Below are 18,892 nucleotides of genomic sequence, written 5' to 3'. Positions count from 1 at the left end.
AACAAAAGCCCAAGTCTCAGAAGGACATGCAGTATATTGTGCGTGATGAGTTGAAACAAAACACAAATGTAAATCAATTTCAAAAACTATACAAAAAAGATATATTTAACAGATATATAGATGAGGAAAGGTTGTGTTTATTTTGTAACATTGGGTGGTACCTGGACTGTAAATAAACTGTTTTTTACATATTTAGTGCATGTGACCATAGTTCCTCCTGTCATTATATGTTCACACACGTTTCAGACTATCTGATTTAGGAACTATAGGAGACTGAACATCTACTAAAGTCTATCCTCACCGGCCACAGAGGCAATTAGCAATGTGAAGTTGTTACCTCAAAGGTAGAAATTCAATCTCCAGTCTCTATGTGGAATAATTAACAGATGTATACTGCGTACGTGTTGAGATCAGTACAAAGCTGTTAATGCATATGTGAGCTGAAACTGAGAGTTTAAAACAAAGACCAGCTTTTAGTGTTTTAGTGGCTCCACAGAGAACACAGATCTTTTCATATGGTTGTTTTTGACTGAGCTGCATACAACAGATGGTTGAGTCATTATTGATAGCATTCCCCACAACAGGAGGCACAGTCTCGCTGGAATAATCACAATTACAATATTGTAAATCAAAAAAGCATTTCTTCTGTTTGCTTTTGCCCAAGTGAACAATTTTAATGAGACAAAATCTTGAAACTGAAGTGAGGTGTGTGGATTATCCAGGGAAGCTCCCTTTTTCTTGTGACTGTAAGATAAGCACAGGTGTAAATAATAAAATTAATTGGCTGTCCAAACCTCAGGGGGTTGCTGTGAGGAGCTGTCAGCCAATAGAATAATAGATTTTCAATGCTGAATTAAAAACAATTGTGAATTTAAACTGTTTAAAAATCAAATAGAAATTAATCAATTTAGAAACAGCAATATAGGTCATTACTACTGGTGCATGAGCATGGGTCACCTCCTGTAACTCCCAGCATGACACTGCCCAGTGTCGACCTGAGGACAGGACTTTTTCAGTCATTACACAATTATAATTCTCACCTATAACTTCATTATTAATACAAAAGTATCCCGCCTTAAGGCCAACTGCAGACGCCTCAGTAAAATGAATCAATCATCCTTCATGTTCAATAATAGTTCACCAGCTATTGAGCCTTTTTAACCTTGGTTGTGGTTAAGCATTGTAGAGAAAACTGGTTGGGGTCAGGGATACATTTGGGCTCAGGTTAGAATAAGGAAAACTCAAACTGATGTTAGATGATCACGTCATAAAGAGTAAAATCGAAAAACACTTTTAAAGGTCTAGTGTGTAGAATTTAGGGGCATTTATTGGCAGAGGTGGAACGTAATAGTCATAGGTCTATTTTCATTAGTTGGTGACCTTAGAATGAGCCATGTGGTGTCTCTACATACGTAGAAGGTACTCTTCAATGGAGCCTGCCATGTTGTCTCTGGTAGCCCTGGCAGAATTGACAAATCAAACACTAGACAGGGTCAGTGGCGTATGGTAGTTAGGACAGGCCCCAGCACACGTTACTGTGATGGGCCCCAGTGCAAGATTTTGACATTGGACAACATAAACATACATATTACCCAACAGTCATCAGTGCAAATTCGTGCATGACTTAAGGAAGAACTTACAGCGACTTGAGCCATTTTGTACCGCTACACGTGTTTCTAGTCGGACTATGTTTACGAGCACAAGAGTTCAGCGAGCCACCGAAGGACCGCCCTGCAGATTTACTATTGGTTCTGCAACAAAGGGAGTTTTTTTAAACTCTGAAATTGTATCCGCTCATCTAAACACAAAATCAGGGAGAAAGACATCAGTCTTTAGTTAAGCAAAGCATCTAAAGACTGACTTGTGAGTTTACAGGAGCCTGTTCTCTGGCCAACACACTGTTGGAGGGCCTGCACTGTCTATGGGCCCCTTCGTCCCATGGGCCCCTGTGCAACCGCACTGCCTGCACTGTCTATGTTTACACCCCTGGATTGGGCTATTGGAGTTTTCATGTTGGCTACCGAAGATACACGCTTGGCACATGGGAGACATTTCAGGCTTGCAACCTGACTGCCATCAAATCCTGCACACTGGACCTTTAAATTTATGAAATATTAATTCAGAATGAGGAAACAGAATTATTCATTTATTATCCCAAACCGCTCATCCTGTTAGGGGTTGCGGGGGGCTGGAGGGTCAGGGTGCACTCTGGACAGGTCACCAGACTATCACAGGGCTGACTTATGGGGACGGAAAAGCATTCATGCTTACATTCATACCTACGGACACTTTGGAGTCACCAAATAACCTGCATGTCTTTGGACTGTGGGAGGGAGCCAGAGTACTCGGAAAAAACCCACGCTAACATCGGGAGAACATGCAAACTCTTCACTGTGTGGAAAGAGATTTACTGATTGTCAATTCAATGCTTTTTTCAGTTTCTAATGCAAAGTGAAAAATTTAAATGAATTAAAGTGAGTGCATTAAAGTGAAATTGATAAATGATTTAAAGATGCCTTTTAAAAGTATCACATCAGTATATTAATTTATTATAATTAACCACTGAAAAAAAACTATTATAATTCCAGTTCGCTCCAAGCCTCATACCCAAGTATACAAAATGTTTTTAATTCATGTGCTTTTGTAAGTTTTTTTTGTAGTTAAAGTTGTTGACTTTGCCTACAAATCAGAACTCAGGGTTAACTGTGCCCTTGTCGCCTCTAACTCCTCTGCTGCAGTCTGATTGGTGGATGAGGCAGAGGGGCGGGAACAAGGCGGCAACAAGGAAGTGCAAAGGAGTTGTGACAGAAAGATGTTTACTGTAGTTTAATACCGTTAACTTTCCATCATTTGGACCACGGGACGGTCAGGGAGCACTGCTAGCTTCACAAACGATAGCAAACACGGAACTGAAAATGCAGACTGTACGAAAACGTCGAGGAAACGATTCACAAACAACACAAACTAGGTTTGTACACACATTAGGCGACGGTTGGTGTCAATGAAGGAGAGCAGAATGGGTTCAGAAACGTGGAGATATTAAGAAATTAATTAATTATCTTTATAAGCTCTTGTTGCGAGTTACAGTTTAGTATCTGCTCTGCTGCTTGTTCGGCCGCATCATGTGTCCAGAAACGAAAACTGAAGGCGGCGCGACTGCGTCAAAGTCAACGGTTGGACGCGCGATTGATAGTGAGCACGCGCTGATTAGCTGTTGGTGACGTAAATTAAAGTGTAAATTCGCTCAATTTTAAAACGTCTCAGTTTTCAGGCTCATTTAAATGCGTCTGTTGTGAAGTCTCATAGCTGAGAACAAACAGAGTAACTGTAGAAACAACCTCCATCATGTGACAGATAAATAGATGCAGTACTGCTGGATGTTAACCTTCCTCTTGTCTGCTGGTCCCACTGTCCCACTGTCCCACGACTGAACCAGCAGGAATGATGCTGGTTGACTGTTGGCTCATCACCAGTACAGCTGATATTGAAAGGCACCTCACTGTATTCATAATTTACCCTGCAAAATTTAACCTAGTGCCTGTTTCTGGGTGAGCTGTGGGTCAGTGGAAGCTGTAAATAGCTTTGTTCCCTTCCTGGGTTGGATTGAGTGATCTTACCATAAAACTTTAAATAATAGCCCGGGCTATTATTTGCTAAAACCACTGAACTCAACAGGCTATATTTGGGACAAGTGTCTATATATAACAGGCCTTACATTCCTTTCACACAAAGGATTGCTCAGCAAAGATGGGAAATGCAATCAAATTGCTTATTTAAACCAGTATGAGTCTTAATGTACGTTCAAACCAGAAGCTTCCAAAGAGACAAGTCTCGCGGATGCCCAAGAAGCACGATTGTCAAAAATATTTGTGGCAGCTTGGGTCGCTTTAGTCGAAAAAGCACAAATCTGTGTTGATAAAATGCTTTGCTTTGCAGAATGTCATCCCATCCCATTCAAACCAAGCAAGGAAGACTTGCATGCTGTGTTGCAATATTAGCCTGCAATTCTCTCCTCTATTACTAACATTACACACTTTAAAACTCACCAGACCAATCAACTACCCCTGCGACGCGGTCCCAAGCCTCTTTCTTTTTATTTTGGTCTCTGTGACCGAACAGCGACACATTATGAAGGACTGAGTGGGCGCGAACACAAGTAATCGACTTCTCGATATCCGTTGTCGGAACAAGTGTGCTGTAGGAACCAAAGTTACATGGCTTGTTCTCTGGGACCCGTTTCATCGAAGCACATCAGCATTCCGATTGGTTGTCGCCAAACTGCGTCAGAGCTCATTACCATAAAGTTAAACGAGTTTTAACTTAAAGGTAATGACCAAAGAACTTCTATAAAAATTAACTACTTGGCAACCAGACCAGGCATCTAATTGAGACAAGCCTTTATTTGTGAAGATGTGTAGCCACACCGGGCCAGTCAAAGGGACTGGGCGTTTAACTGGGACCAGACTTCTAAGTTTTACGGTATTTGGCCTCACTATGCTTGTGGGTGCACAGATATACAGCAAACTACATGCACTTGCGGTAAAGGTTAAGGACAGCAGTCGGCCTTAAATTTATTAAAGCATTGTGGAAACAGTAATGGAAAAAAAGTGAAATGACGTTGGTCATGTGTAAAAAAAAATGATCCACCACAAAGAAAAATAATTATACAATACTGCAGAGATTAGTCAGAAGGCCCGTAGTAACAAGGACTCTTTATCCACAAAAGTTACATTCAGTAGTGAAGTACCCATTCAGTTGCACTCATCTTTTTTTTTCTTCCAGTACATTAAGTACTTTGCTGAGCCATACTGGCTGCATTCAGCGAGCAGCAGGAAACTGTACAGCAGCACACAATGCACAATGAGTACAATACACAGATGCTGGTGCACACATCATTTGAGTTTGATTTCATGAAGTGCAGGAAGAAAAAAAAGAACACAACTGTTATATTCACAAACGTACAGTAATTTCAACTTGAACATAAAAGCCTATTATGGTATTTATGCACTACATTGTGCAATTTTCCCTTTCCCTTTCCTTCTTTTACATATTTACCACAGTGTGCTAAATATGTAAACTCTTAAGTGCAAATGCTTGAGAAAGGTTTTTTTAAATTTCCATTACATATGTATACCGTCCTGCTTTGCAATAGTTAAAAGCTAAAGTGCTTTGTTAACTTTTATATGAAGGATGTTGCCTAATAAAAAAGGAAGTGATAAAGTAGATAAGTAAAAATCAGCAAGGGCGGCCATGGGTTTTAATCTGAAGTTACTGCAGCAATAAACACCATTGTAAACCCTACTTTATTACAGTATTCCCAACATGTCTATTAAATGCTTAACCTCTGTTCTGCCCTTTGCTTTTGTAACGTTGTTTCATTACAACGACATATGGTCACTGTAAATGTGTGTTGACAGCGCTCCTGGTGGTGTGAAGGAAATCGTGGCACAGCAGAAGAGGCAGCACTTCCACTCCGACCTGTGGTTCTGCCTGACTCTGCAGAACTGGATACTGGACTTTGGAAGGCCTATTGTAATGGTAAGGAGGAGCGAAGTATGCAACACTTACCTCATGCAGTTTTAAAGAGTGTAAAAAATGATGAAATCACTGGTTACAGACCCTAATAGCTTCTTGGTATCATTTGTATTAGATTATCCTTCCTCTGGAGTGGTTTCCCCTCAACAAGCCCAGTGCTGGAGACTATTTCCACATGGCATACAATGTCATCACACCATTCCTAATGCTCAAGGTAAGTGTTAACACAACAAAGGATTTTGGAGGTTGTGAAAGAGGCTAATTCAAAGAACATTCAGTATGAGACAATGAATCTACTCAGAGTTTATACTATAAAATGTCAATATGTAATCATGCAATTTAAAGGGACAGCGCACCCCAAAATCAAAAATACGTATTTTTCCTCCAACCTGTAGTGCTGTATTTCAATCTAGATTGTTTGGTGTGGGTTAATGGAACTTGATGGCACTAGGCTTGTGGTGTTCAGCTGTTCCTTCGTGTCAAAAAGGGGTCAGTTGAGGTGGTTTGGGCATCTGATCAGGGTGCCTCCAGTTAGAGGTGTTCCAGGCACGTCCCACTGGTAGGAGGCCCCAGGGCAGACCCAGAACATGGTGAAGGAATTATATATCTCATCTGGCCTGGGAACGCCTTGGGGTCTGGAAAGTATTGCTGGGCAGAGGGACGTCTGGGGTGCTTTGCTTGGCCTGCTGCCCCCGCAACCTGGCCCTGGATATGTCGATGAAGATGGATGGATGGATGGATGGGCTTGTGGTGCTCGAAGTACCAAAGAAAATACATTTAAAAACTCAACAGCAATGTCTCTTTCCAGAAACTATTTCCTTTCTATCAAACTACACCCGCCAACCGTATCATCATCATATCATAGAGGAATGCCTGCATCTACTGCTAGCTCAACTAGCACCACTGAGCGTTACATGTTATAACTCAGCCGAAAAGGATGCAAGTAATGTTTAGGAGAAGATGCACGCTTCCTTCTGCACAGTGTTACAGTTGGCAGGTGTAGTTTAATAGAAAGAAAATAGTTCCAACATGAAAATGCTCACAGAGTTTTTTTTAAATCATTTATTTTTTGTACGTTTGAGCACCACAAACTGAGTATCATCTACTTCCATTATATTGGAGAGAAGGCAGACATCTCTATGGTCAATATCTCCAGCACTTGGCAACTCACACCAAAACAAGATTGATAAAGAACACTATAGGTAAGAGGAAGATATATAGTTTTGATTTTGGGGTGAACTGTCCCTTTAATTAGTTTCCTTTTATTCTCTATACAAGACTGATGAAGCCCAAATGTGACTGAACACACACTTTCCTAATGACGTAACTTTTACAGACAAGCAGGCCCATCATTGTTGCCAACAAACTACCTACTATCCATCAACAGACAGGTAGAACTGACTCCAGCAACAGCACAGAAACATTTCTCATATCAGTGGAATCACTTTGCTTGCATAAAAAATATTTGCAGCCCAACCAGTTGCTGTAGGCACGGCTGCAAACATACAGCAGAAAGCTAATTAACCCGCGGTGCCAATTATGAATGACCTTTACTGTTGCAAATAATTACACTGAAAGTCTTAAATTCCCAATAGGCTTCCTGACAGTGTTTGGTTCACCATGGGTTGCCTCTGCACTCTTATTTCATCCCTGCAGGGAAACCTGGCACACGTTTGTGAATAAGAAGCATTTTACATACACTTTGTACTGTGTGTAGCCTGATGAAGCCTTTGTATTAGAGTTATTTACACTTAAAAACATGTAACACCTTTGGTCACACAGACTTTACTGAGTATTAAACACTCTTCTATTCAAGCCTTTTTATTTACACAGTTACATCAGGGCAATCTGTTGCATCGTTCTGTTGCTTCACTGACAAAACATGTAGTTCTTCAGGGCTTTTAGCCTTCAATTGATGGGACAGTGTTGGGGATGGGGGGATGACATGCAGCAAAGGGTTGTGGCTCAGAATCGAGCCCCTGGCCACTGCAGCAAGGACAAAACCATTGCAGATGGAGCACCTGCTCTACCAGGTGAGCTCCTGCGTGCCCCAAAAACTTGCTCTTTTAACTATCAGTTGTTCTAATGTTTGTATAGCTTATTATCCATTCCTTGTATTCCTTATAATAGTTTGGGGACACTCAGGGTGTCTGCAGGTCCTTTAAAAGTCTTATGATGCCCTAAAGTCATTAAATAGTCTTAAATTTGACTTTGCAAGGTCATCTGTGAACTTCTTTTTGTCAAAATGAGTCGAGCTTTCCTGCATGACAGTCCACATCACTGACATTAAATCTTTAAACCTAAGACTGCATCTTATATTGTCTTTTTACTTTATCCTTGCACTTACCTGTCGGCAAAATGTAGATTAACCTAACTCACTCTAATAACCATATTCCTACATAAAACCTAGTTCTACCAGGATTACACAGTATATACTACTTACCTTTATGGTTACCTGCAATGCTTGAATAAGAAAGAGACGATTTGCCTTAAAACTAGTCTTAATTTTGGGCAAAAAAAACTATCCTGAAAAGCTCTTAAAACGCACTAAATTTAAGTGTCTGATACCTGCACTTCACATGTGGTAAACTCTGATGATAATTAGGATTAAAGATTGTTATTGATTTCCACACCTTTCTCTACATATCCCTACCTGTTGTGTTTATGTTGTAAACATTCATGTTTTATTTTGCTGAATATTACCCCTTGATTCTGCAGTCAACTAATTTCCCCTCAAGGCTCAACAGTTCTGTCAGTGTTGTATGTGATTGCCTTGTTATTACAAACCCTGTTTCTTTCATGTGAATATAATGATAATGTTGCCTGATTGGCAAACCCAGGGTTAAGTGATTATCACCTTTATGAGATGCTTGTTCAGTGTGTTGTTAGGCTTTGTGAACTGAGTGGTACTGTAACTCTGAGCTGCTTGACTTTTATTTTGCTTCAGTTGTCATTAAGGATCAAAAAAGCCTCAGTGAAGATTTTGAGACTTGTTTTAACTGTTGATGTTTCTACAAGCTAAACTGACACGTGACCCAAAATTATAAGGTAACCTAAAGTGACATACCTGCTTTTCAAAGCACATTGGTGAGATTCCTGCACACAAAGACCTGGGGGTTGATTCCTGAATGTCTGCAGTCTGCCACATCACAGCGCTGACAAGACCTGAAGAGTAGAGAGAAATAGGCACAAAACATGGTAAAATATCTGAAATACAGCAAGTATAAAGGGACAGTTCACCCCAAAATCAAAAATACATATTTTTCCTCTTACCTGTAGAGCTGTTAATCAATCTAGATTGTTTTGGTGTGAGCTGAGTCTTGGAGATGTTGCCCGTAAAAATGTCTTGCTTTTATCTAATAGATATATATGCCCAGCTTGTGGTGCTCAAAGCGCCAAAATAATACAACAGCAATGTCTCTTTCCAGAAATCATGACCCAATTACTCAAGATAATCCACAGACCTTGTTGTGAGCAGTTTCATGTGGGAACTGTTTTCTTTCTATTGAAGTACACCTGCCAACCATATCACCACGCAGAAGGAAGCGTGCATCAACTCATGGACGAGAGGCTTGTGCTCGTCACAGCGCAAGATGTAAACAATAATGGCGTCCTCCTTGGCTAAGCTGTAACATAGTTAGCTCAGTGGTGCTAGGTGAGCTAGCAGTAGATGCAGGTCTTCTGCGTGGTGATACAGTTGGCAGGATTAGTTGTTAGAAAGAAAATAGTTCCTACATGAAACTGCTCACAACAAGGTCTGTGGATTATCTTGAGTAACCAGGTCATGATCTCTGGAAAGAGACATTGCTTTTGAGATTTTCAAATTATTATTCTGGCACTTTGAGCACCACAAGCCATCTACTTCCTTTATATTGAAGAGAAGGCAGACATCTCTAAGGCCTATATCTCTAACACTTTGCAACTTACACCAAAACAATCTCGACTGATAAAGAAAGGTCATGTCTGCAATTGTGTTATTAGACGAAAAACCCTACTTGCTTTGGATTATGCACATTTAAAATTAAGATGAATTTCTACAGATGTAACCAAAACAATGAATTAGTAGTAATAGATGACTCACCTTAAGATACAGTTGGTGTCATTATGCAGAATGTGTGTGTTGCTGTTTCTTTCAGCTGATCGAGCGCAGTCCACGAGCGCTGCCTCGCTCAGCGGTCTACCTCTGCATCATCACTTTTGTCATGGGAGCCAGCATCCACTTGGTGGGAGACTCCATCAACCACCGGCTCATCCTGAGTGGCTACCAGCTCCACCTGTCAGTCAGAGAGAACCCCATCATCAAAGACCTCAAACCTGCCTCTCTGGTGAGTTGTTCTTTTTAAAGCAGAGCAGGGCACAGCAGGGTGGAACTATCAACATGTTGTCTTGTATGTGATAACTTACTGGTCCCTATACGAATTTTACATAGTCTATTAATATATTCTGTCACCTGTCATAATGTCATACAACATGAATCTGTTTGTGTTGCTTGCCGTGACTCTCCAGGGACAGTTCAGTGACATATTCTTCTCTTCCGCCTGTGACACAAACTGACAACACACCACCGAAAACACATCTGTGTCGTCACACTTGTTTGATCCTGCAGAACTTATCCTGCTGTGTAGGAGTGCAGCTTGTTCTTCTCTTTCTTTTGTCATCGCTATCACATCTTTTTGTGTCATCCTGAATCCCGTACTTAGCGTGGAGCATCGTAACTGACAATGATGTGACTGTCAACAAGATATTTATTATAGGTTGGTTTATGGCATATCTGGGGCAGGGCAGAAGGAGGCAGGACTATTACAGTGTATAGGTTAAATAATTTAAGTGAAGTTTTTAAGTACGGGCTTGATTTGACCCTAATCTCAGAGGGTTTTGACAAAGGTGTTTGACTTTTTCACACTTTGCATTGAACATAAAAGGAACACAAAAAGACACGTTTAAACAAAACACATAAAGGCACTTTGAATATAGTGGAAGTTAGATATGTTTTGTTACGGTACAAAAATTACATCTTGAGGGTTTCCCACACATTAATTAATTTGTTGAGGGCCACCACAATATCAACATCTGGGGAGGGATTCACATGAACGTACATGAACGCGCAGCCGGACCGGCTTGTAAACAAGGGGCTGGACATCAACACAGAGAGAGGTTGTGTGAGGTCATGCTATACTCCAGATGAAATTACACATTACACCTCTAGTTCTTCACATAGCGATTTTTTAATTCCTTCAATCTAGAAATGATGAATTTCGCTTATTGCTCCTTTAAACAAACTTCAGACGATTCAAAATGTAGCAGCGCGTCTACTCACCAAGACTTAACATCGTGAACACATTACTCCAGTTTGTAAAGGCTCATTTTAGAATTCATTTTAAAATTTTGGTCTCTGTTTTTAAATCTCTTAATGGACTGTCTCGTGGCTATTTATGTTGGTCAAATACATTCCCTCTAGATCCCTAAGATCCTTTACCTCTGGTCTATTAAATGTCTCCCAGAGTAGAACTAAAAAGTACGGTGTCATTGGCCCTCGTCTCTGGAACAGCCTCCCAGAGGACATCAGACTCTAGCTTTTATCTAATTAATCGGTATCAAGCCTAAAGGGACTCACACAAAAAATACTTCCTGTGAAAACTGACTTATTTGGACTCGTTTTAGTCTCAGGTCAGGTTTCAGTCAGTGCTTGTGTTTTTGATACGAGGATGCACAGCCACAAGAAATAATCTTTTCATCCCTGCACTGTATCTTTGTTACTGTCTTTGTGTTTTGCAGCTGCACACGTGTAATGGAAGTTCATGCAAACCCGCTGACACCATCACAATCCGTCAGGGAATAATAAGCATCCTATTGTGGCCCTTTTGTATGTGTAATACATTTATTATTGTGTGTATTTCAGTGGTACACTTATGATCCAAGCTCTGTTTAACATATATAAAAACAAACTGAAGTATAATTTAAAGACACTGTCAATTATGTTTTACTATCAAACAACACAGCTGCCATCTGTGAGTATTTTTAAATCAAATAAAAACATGAAGAAGTGATGACATGGGACTTTCAGTGCTGATGTTTCTGTTTATGTAGGTTGTGTGACTTCAAACCACCTGTTAATTGTTTGAATATCTGCTTGTTTTTAGCTTCAAACAGTCTGCATGTCTGCAGCGTGCACACTAATAATACTTTCAGATTTCACACGCACTAATGCACATGAAAAGCAATGATTATTTGCAATGCATCGTTTTTCAGTTAATTATAAGCAAGTCAAGTGCCTTCCAACTGCGACAGAAGTTCTGTAAACAGATTAATGCTACACTATAAAGCTGCGTTAAGAGATCCTTAAGGGGATTGATTTAAATGTAGAGTGTTGGAATTAACTGATAAGCGCATTCAGCTCTTAATGAGGATTTACTTCATAGGAAAAAATGTAAGTGTTGTTATTCTGTTATCACAAAAGCTTTTCCGACTGAAAAAACATGTAGATATATATGATTTTTATATGATATGATTTTTTTTAAGTTACTGCTTTTTGAAATACACAGAACAGCAAAATATGCACTAATATGAAGTCAAGAGGGTTTAGTGAGTGATTAAATGTCATTTAAATGCCAAAGTAGAGCAAAAGCAGATGAGATGAACCAGGAGTGGATCATTGCATTCTTCCAGGTTAAACCGGTCTGGTGTTAAATCATGGGTGGGCAACAAGTTAAAAGAAAAAAACAAAGCATAAGACATTTCCTCATCTCCTGTTTGGATGATGGTGGTGGAGAATGCTGTCTAGTAAGCTGCTCAATGCGATGTTTAACCGGGTTGAGGCAGCAGTAGCTCAGTCTGTGGGAACTTAGGAACCAGAGGGTCCCTGATTCAAGTCCCCATGTGGACCAAGTGTGGACAGGCAGCTCGAGAGATGCCCGCTTGCCTCCTGAGCACTGTCAAGGTACCCGTGAGCAAGACTCTGAACCTTCAAACTGCTCCAGGGCGCCTTAGTATGTCTGACCCTGTGCAACCCCCCTCATTTAATGCATATACGTGGTGTGTCTAAAAAGAGGGATAAGTGCAGAGGTATATTTCAACTGCCGATTGCATGATAGTGCGTAGGGATGATGTCAGCTTTAAGATTAAATATTAGAATCGGCCAACATGCTTTTCCTTAATTTGCTCAATGAATTAATATTACATACCGTCAAAAGTATTGTATTTCATGTCTCCATCTGCTGGTGGACCATCATGATAAGAGTATATGTGCATAATATGATATTAATTCCACTACAGAAGAGACTTGATGATCACTAAAAGTAGATAGGGAAAAAGTGGATATATTGATATTGGTATTGGTTAACAATCAAATGAGTTGTTACATATCGGCATATCAGATATTAGCAAAAAAAAATCTAATATCATGCATCCCTAATTGTGTGAATTGACAAAATTAAAATTAAAAAGATGTTCAATTGGGTTGAGATCTTGTGACTTAATGCCGTATCAGACGATTCACGTTAATTTCATATTTAAATCATCCAGGTCCTCATCGTCTCCTGTTTGGAAGCATCTACATTTATGTTCCTCCACTTTTTTTTATTCCTAATTTGCCACCTACAGACTGTAGATGTGATTTCTTCTCAGAGGCTGTAATGGAGTGTAATTGGCACCTGAGCAGTGGGGGGCACTGTTGCACAACACATAGTGGAGGACCATGGTGCTTCTTCACCAGTGCTCTCAGTCACACAGTATATTGTTCCATTAAAACATACTTGTTACTGTTGTAATTAGTGTCTAGTTATATTTGATTTCTTTTTGTCCTTCCTTCACAGATCGACTCCTTCGAGCTGCTCTATTATTATGACGAACAGCTGGGACACTTAATGTGGTATGTACTGATAATTATTACTGCTGTGCACATACAGTGCTGAGAAATGTCTGGAATGTAGCAGAATACAGGATGAAATGCTTTGCTATGAACTAAAGTTTGTTAACCTCTTTGTTTAAATGTGAATGTTAAATCTGATTTTAATGAATGTTGTGTCTTTTGGATGCAACGAACCAATGAAAGTGTAGATGTAGAGAATTGTAACCCAGTGGAGCCCATACGATCTGCAGCTAGTTATTAGTGTGCTGGAATCTGTGGCTTTATTCCATCTGTAAATACAAAACAGATTTTAGGATGAGAAAACTGAGCAGGTCTGTAGTGACAATATGCACCAGCTGTGTGAAGGTGAGAGTGCTGACTGGAAACTGAAACCAACAACTGGGGCTATACTCGACTCAGAATTATGTCAGTCGAATTGGATTTGGCTGTTTAATACGAATATTCAGCTATTGGTTCTTTTTTTTTTTCCATATGAGGTTTGAGAGTTTGAATGGAGTTTGGCTGAACGTTCAGGGTGACAGCAACGTTAAAGTAATGTTGAAAACAAGTCAAGTTAGCCTTCCGAGCTAATGCATGCTAACTATGTAAAGGAGGGATCTGAAATGTGCAACATTATTTGTTAGCACGTACTCATATTAAGTTGCTTTGAGGTGTTTATTCACCACTTCTGAGCAGGAATCAGAAGATAACGTGATCTCAGAGCCTGCCTGGGTGGAGCCTCTCTTCCTCCAGGCAGCTGCCTTCGTCTCATTCAGATTCACCCTGGGTCTGGGTTGGCAGATGCCTGTACCAGAGAGTAGATTGGCAGCAAGAGTGCTCACTCTTGACTGTCACTCGACTGTTCCATTTTAAAGAATCTTAGTCGCCTGAGGGGTCTCTGACTACTGATTCAAATTTTCAGCTTTTAGAGGCAGACCTACAGACAACATGCGGGAGAAGAAGGGCAGATTTGGAGAAATCTGTCTGGATTTACTTTGAATAATTTGAAGTTTTGGTGAACTGGGGCTTCATTATGAGCAGTAAGATGAAGAGGTGCTGTGTATCTCTCCCTCTTTCTCCTTTGGCCTTTAGTTTTATGGCTGATAACGACCCACTATTACGTATTCACTCTGGCGTTGACAGAGTTTCAGTTTGCGTACTGCTCTGTTTAAGTGTATGGTGATCCTCATGTGGGTGTGGGCAAACAAACTGCCATAAATTCCAGCAACAAGATAGATCAATGATTCTCTTTTCACCCTCTCACACATTGGTGCTCTCAGAAATCTAAGATGGTACAGGGCGTTGAGGTACTTCTACATATTAAATTCTGAAATCAATAAAAGTATATAAGGATGGCGTGTTTAAGACACACACCATATGACTACATTGTTCCTGGTTTGATGCTGTGCAGGGGCCGTTGTTGATGTCATATCCCTTTGTCTCCCCGCGTTTACTGTCACAACTGTCAACTATTCATAAAGGCACAAATGCTCTCCAAATTATCTTTTTTAAAACACTTAATTACACATTTTACAAAGGCATTTTATTCCTTCATTAGTTAGCAATAGTGGAGTGATGACAGGGAATGAGGGGAGTGAGACATGAGGAATGACATGCAATAAAAATGAAGCGGGGATGATGTGGTTTATGGTTGGCGCCTCAACTCTTGAACACCACTGCACCAATGATATTCTTTTGTTTTTTTATATGAACACACAAATTGATTTAAATGTGTTTTTCTTTACTTAATTGCAACCAAGATAGGTGCTGTTATTTTACAGTCATCAGACTCGTACTAAAGCAGTGGTTCCCAACTGGTGGGTCAAGGTCCAAAAGTGGTCATGGGTCCATTTTGAATGGACCACAAGTGACGTGAAAATGTGTCACGTTTGTAAAAACGGCACAGAGCTTTTATTTTGAAGTGTGGTTTCCTGCTGTGGAGTGAGTGATTAACAGACAGCTACTTGACAGAGACAGCAAATTAGCTTGTCAACATGGCCACAGGCAAGTATGACACCGACTGTATTAAACTGTGTGGACCTTGAACTAATGATTAAGGAGAAATCTGGACCCCATGGGTGACCAGTTTGAAACCAGTGGTCTATAGGATACTGGTATAAAAGCAGCGGCTGTGTGCATCAGGCCTCGGTGGCCCTACAAAGCAAGTTTGAGTCTCTGAGTCGATTGGTTTACTGACAAATTGTTTGGCAAATTGAAATGAATAACACAGTTAATGAAACAAGTAATTGCAAATGAATTCATCTCATCGTGTCACAGTGTTTTCAGCACCACAGTGTGGGAGGAGGGAGGGAGCCTCGTTATCTCTGATGAGTGCATTATTTATTATCAGTGTTATTGTTCTTATACCAAGTTCACTTATTAAATTTAATATTAATAGACAGGCTGTGTTTAATTTGTTATTTTAATTTAAAGTTGTTGGGTGGTTGGGTTAGGGCTGCGGCTAGCTAGTTTTTTTTCCCCACAAGCAACTAATCTGATGATATTTTTTTTAATTGAGCAACTAGTCTATCAAGCTTAAAAGTAAAAATAAAATAATAAAAATATTCCAGTTTATTCTGTGCATTGAATTCCATTGTATTTGTTTGCAATGACAATAAAAAATAAAAAATTAAAAAAAAGATAAAAAGGAATTAAATTGAATTGAGAGGATCGGGTCAGTAAATGTTTATTTTAATTTGAAACAGTAATTTCATTATCAAAATAAACAGTTAATTTTTTAGTTGTTTGTTTGATTAATTGACTTATTATTTCAGCCCTTGTGGGGTTATTTTGTTTTACAACTGGTATCAAAGAGTTTGGTATAATCACTGATGCTGTGGTTACCTTCAGTTCCACACACTGATTTTAAACAGTGGTTTGACATGAAAACCTGCCAGCTGGTTTCCTATGGCTATGATACAATATTTGTTAATTATTTTCCTAGATGTTCGATTTGAGAAACAGACGTCAATACAACCTTTACTGAACAAAACCTTGAGTTCATAAACTTTAGAGAGTGAAAATAAATTGTTCTTCAGTCGGAGGTTTTGTGAAATGTTTTTGGCTCAAATGTTGCCCTGCCAGATTGTGTTTTTTTTTTTTTTTTTTTTACATCATCCCTATACAAAGAAATACTTGAGTCTAACTGGGGTCAGGTTACTGTACAGTTTCTGCCTCTGGTTTTATTCCAGGTACATTCCTTTCTTCATTGTCCTGTTCATCTTTTTCACTGGCTGCTTCACCAAGGCCAAAGAACAGAAGAAGATTCCCATCTCTGGTTGGCTGTTGCTGGGACCCAGCGCCCTCTACTATTGGTCAGTCGCATTTTCACATCTTTAACAAAACTATGTATTCATGGACAACATGTACAGAAGGGTTTCAAAGGCTAGCGTTGCAGTACTGTGAATGATATAACTTATAAATGAACAGAGAGATCCACATTTCACAGATACCTTTTCGTCCTTTAAGAAGTGATTTGTACCCTGTGATTATTTCAGTTTATTTTTGTAATTCAAAAATAGCGAAGGGAAGCTGATGTGCAAAGGAACAGTAACAACACTCTGTGAGATGAAGAAAAGAGTGAATAAAAGGTATATATATATATGATATACACACAATATACTTAGATACCACAGCAGCATTTTTAGACAAAGCATCTCCTTTTGTCGAATGATTGACAATAAACAGAGTGTATTGTTCGCTAAAACAAAAGAAAGAAACAAAGAAAGAAAGATGGATAAAACCTATTTAAGTCGCCGTATTTACTGACTGGAACTTTTGGAAATTGTATTTTCTGTTTGCACCACTTGACTTTGATGAAAACAAGCTCTCTTATTTCAGTCGTCACTTCGTGCTGAAATTTAAATCAGTGCTGCTCTCGTCAAAAAACAATGCTTTTTGGAAAAGGATTAGTTTTTATTTTAAATTTCAGTGCTGATGTAATGAATTGAACGTCTTCGCTGTCGCGTTGTCTGCAGTATTGATACATCGGGACCAGCTGCACTTTCTTGTTCTCTCTTATTGTAACTGATAACTACAGTCATTCTGCTTTTGTAACATGTTAAAATATTTATCTTTAAAAAAAGTATTTTAAATTTTATGCCCTCAATGTCAGTTTTCCCCGTTGTGTCAGATGGTATCGAATATTGATATTTTCAGGGTATTGTATAGAAGTTTGAAACTCACACCTCTTCATTGTACAGTTAGTAAGTTTTGACATCTCTTGCCTTTTCTTTAATATCTTCCAGGTACTTGGTCACTGAGGGACAAATCACTGAGCTTTTCCTCCTCACCTTCATTGCCATGGTTGTCATGGTGATACACCAACAGCGCAAAGGCCTCAGCCCAGACAGCAACGGCCTGTTCCTGTTCTGTAGTTTCAGTGTGACTGTGTTCCTGGTGGCACTGTGGGTGGTCTATCTGTGGAACGACCCGGTGCTACGCAACAAGTACCCCGGACTCATTTATGTGCCTGAACCCTGGTCCTACTACACCTTACACATCAAGAGCAACCACTGATATATATCTGTTCAGGTCTGTACGCTTGTGTTTGAAGAAGGTGCTGTGGCATCAGAAGACACTTACGTAAGTGTGAACTGACTGATGCATATGTTTCTTTCTTCAGCAGTTTTTGTGTAACAGGTCATGGCTACGCTCAGACAGTGACTATGTTTATGTGCTCACTAATATTCCACTTTTATTACAAAAGTATTACGGGTCATGTAAACATATTCTGTTTGGGTATTTTTAATTCATCCTTATCCAGAATAAAGAAATTTCAGATTAGGACGTGGGATTAGGGTTGGGACTCGTTAGGATTTTTTTTTTTTTTTTAAAGATTTTTTTTGGCCATTTTGCCTTTATTAGACAGGACAAGTAAGTAGGGGGGGATGACATGCAGCAAAGGGCCACAGGCTGGATTTGAACCCGGGCCGCTGCAGCAACAGCCTTCTGCATGAGGTGCCTGCTCTACCACTAAGCCACCGACGCCCCGGGACTCGTTAGGATTTTAACGATTCCGATTCCTTACCGATTCCTTCTCAACGGTCCGATTCCTCTTACCGATTCCTACATTATAAACATTGTACTTGCTACACTTAAACAAGTATATAATAAACACAAATGCAATCATACAAATACAAAAACTTTATTCTAACTGTTGCACAGTACAATTAGATGAAAATACATATTTGTGTGTGGTGTGTATTTCAGATTTAGAGCTTGTGTCATCTCCCTGAGAATATATAACAACAAAAAGTGATTCTCTGATTTCTACAGTAACACTATTACCTCAAATTAACCACAGCAATGTAATAAACAATACTTATGTGCATTCATGCTTGGGCACTGTTATTATTTACGTGACAACCCCTCGCTGGAAGCATTGGACCTCCCGCTGTCCGCCTCCGCCTTGATTAAACGCTAAAAATTAAATAAAAGAGGGAGACAGGTTTTTCCTGTTTTATCTTATTTTGTTATATTTCTCCCTCTCCCCTCGCTGGAAGCCGCGGA

The 18,892-nt window shown here is 39.7% G+C and overlaps 1 protein-coding gene across 1 annotated transcript; it reads left to right on the top strand.

Moving 5' to 3' along the window:
• The first annotated feature begins 2,779 nt into the window (after positions 1-2,779).
• On the top strand, positions 2,780-18,711 carry cln6a (CLN6 transmembrane ER protein a). Its single transcript, XM_049562625.1, has 7 exons — positions 2,780-2,968; positions 5,418-5,538; positions 5,651-5,749; positions 9,672-9,860; positions 13,347-13,402; positions 16,573-16,695; positions 17,629-18,711. Exons 1-7 carry the CDS (start codon positions 2,916-2,918, stop codon positions 17,897-17,899), a joined length of 912 nt encoding a protein of 303 aa, XP_049418582.1. The 5' UTR covers positions 2,780-2,915; the 3' UTR covers positions 17,900-18,711.
• Positions 18,712-18,892: the final 181 nt, after the last annotated feature.

Source organism: Epinephelus fuscoguttatus, linkage group LG2 (genome assembly GCF_011397635.1).
Source record: "Epinephelus fuscoguttatus linkage group LG2, E.fuscoguttatus.final_Chr_v1".
Taxonomy (NCBI): domain Eukaryota; kingdom Metazoa; phylum Chordata; class Actinopteri; order Perciformes; family Serranidae; genus Epinephelus; species Epinephelus fuscoguttatus.
This window is presented reverse-complemented; position numbering and strand designations above follow the sequence as displayed.

What these genes read in the sequence shown, in the direction of transcription:
- cln6a (XM_049562625.1), top strand. Translation starts at nt 2,916, where the DNA reads ATGCAGACTGTACGAAAACGTCGAGGAAACGATTCACAAACAACACAA. An exon ending in CAGCTGGGACACTTAATGTG is followed by an intron (nt 13,403 to 16,572) that starts GTATGTACTGAT and finishes GTTTTATTCCAG; the next exon opens with GTACATTCCTTTCTTCATTG. An exon ending in CCCAGCGCCCTCTACTATTG is followed by an intron (nt 16,696 to 17,628) that starts GTCAGTCGCATT and finishes AATATCTTCCAG; the next exon opens with GTACTTGGTCACTGAGGGAC.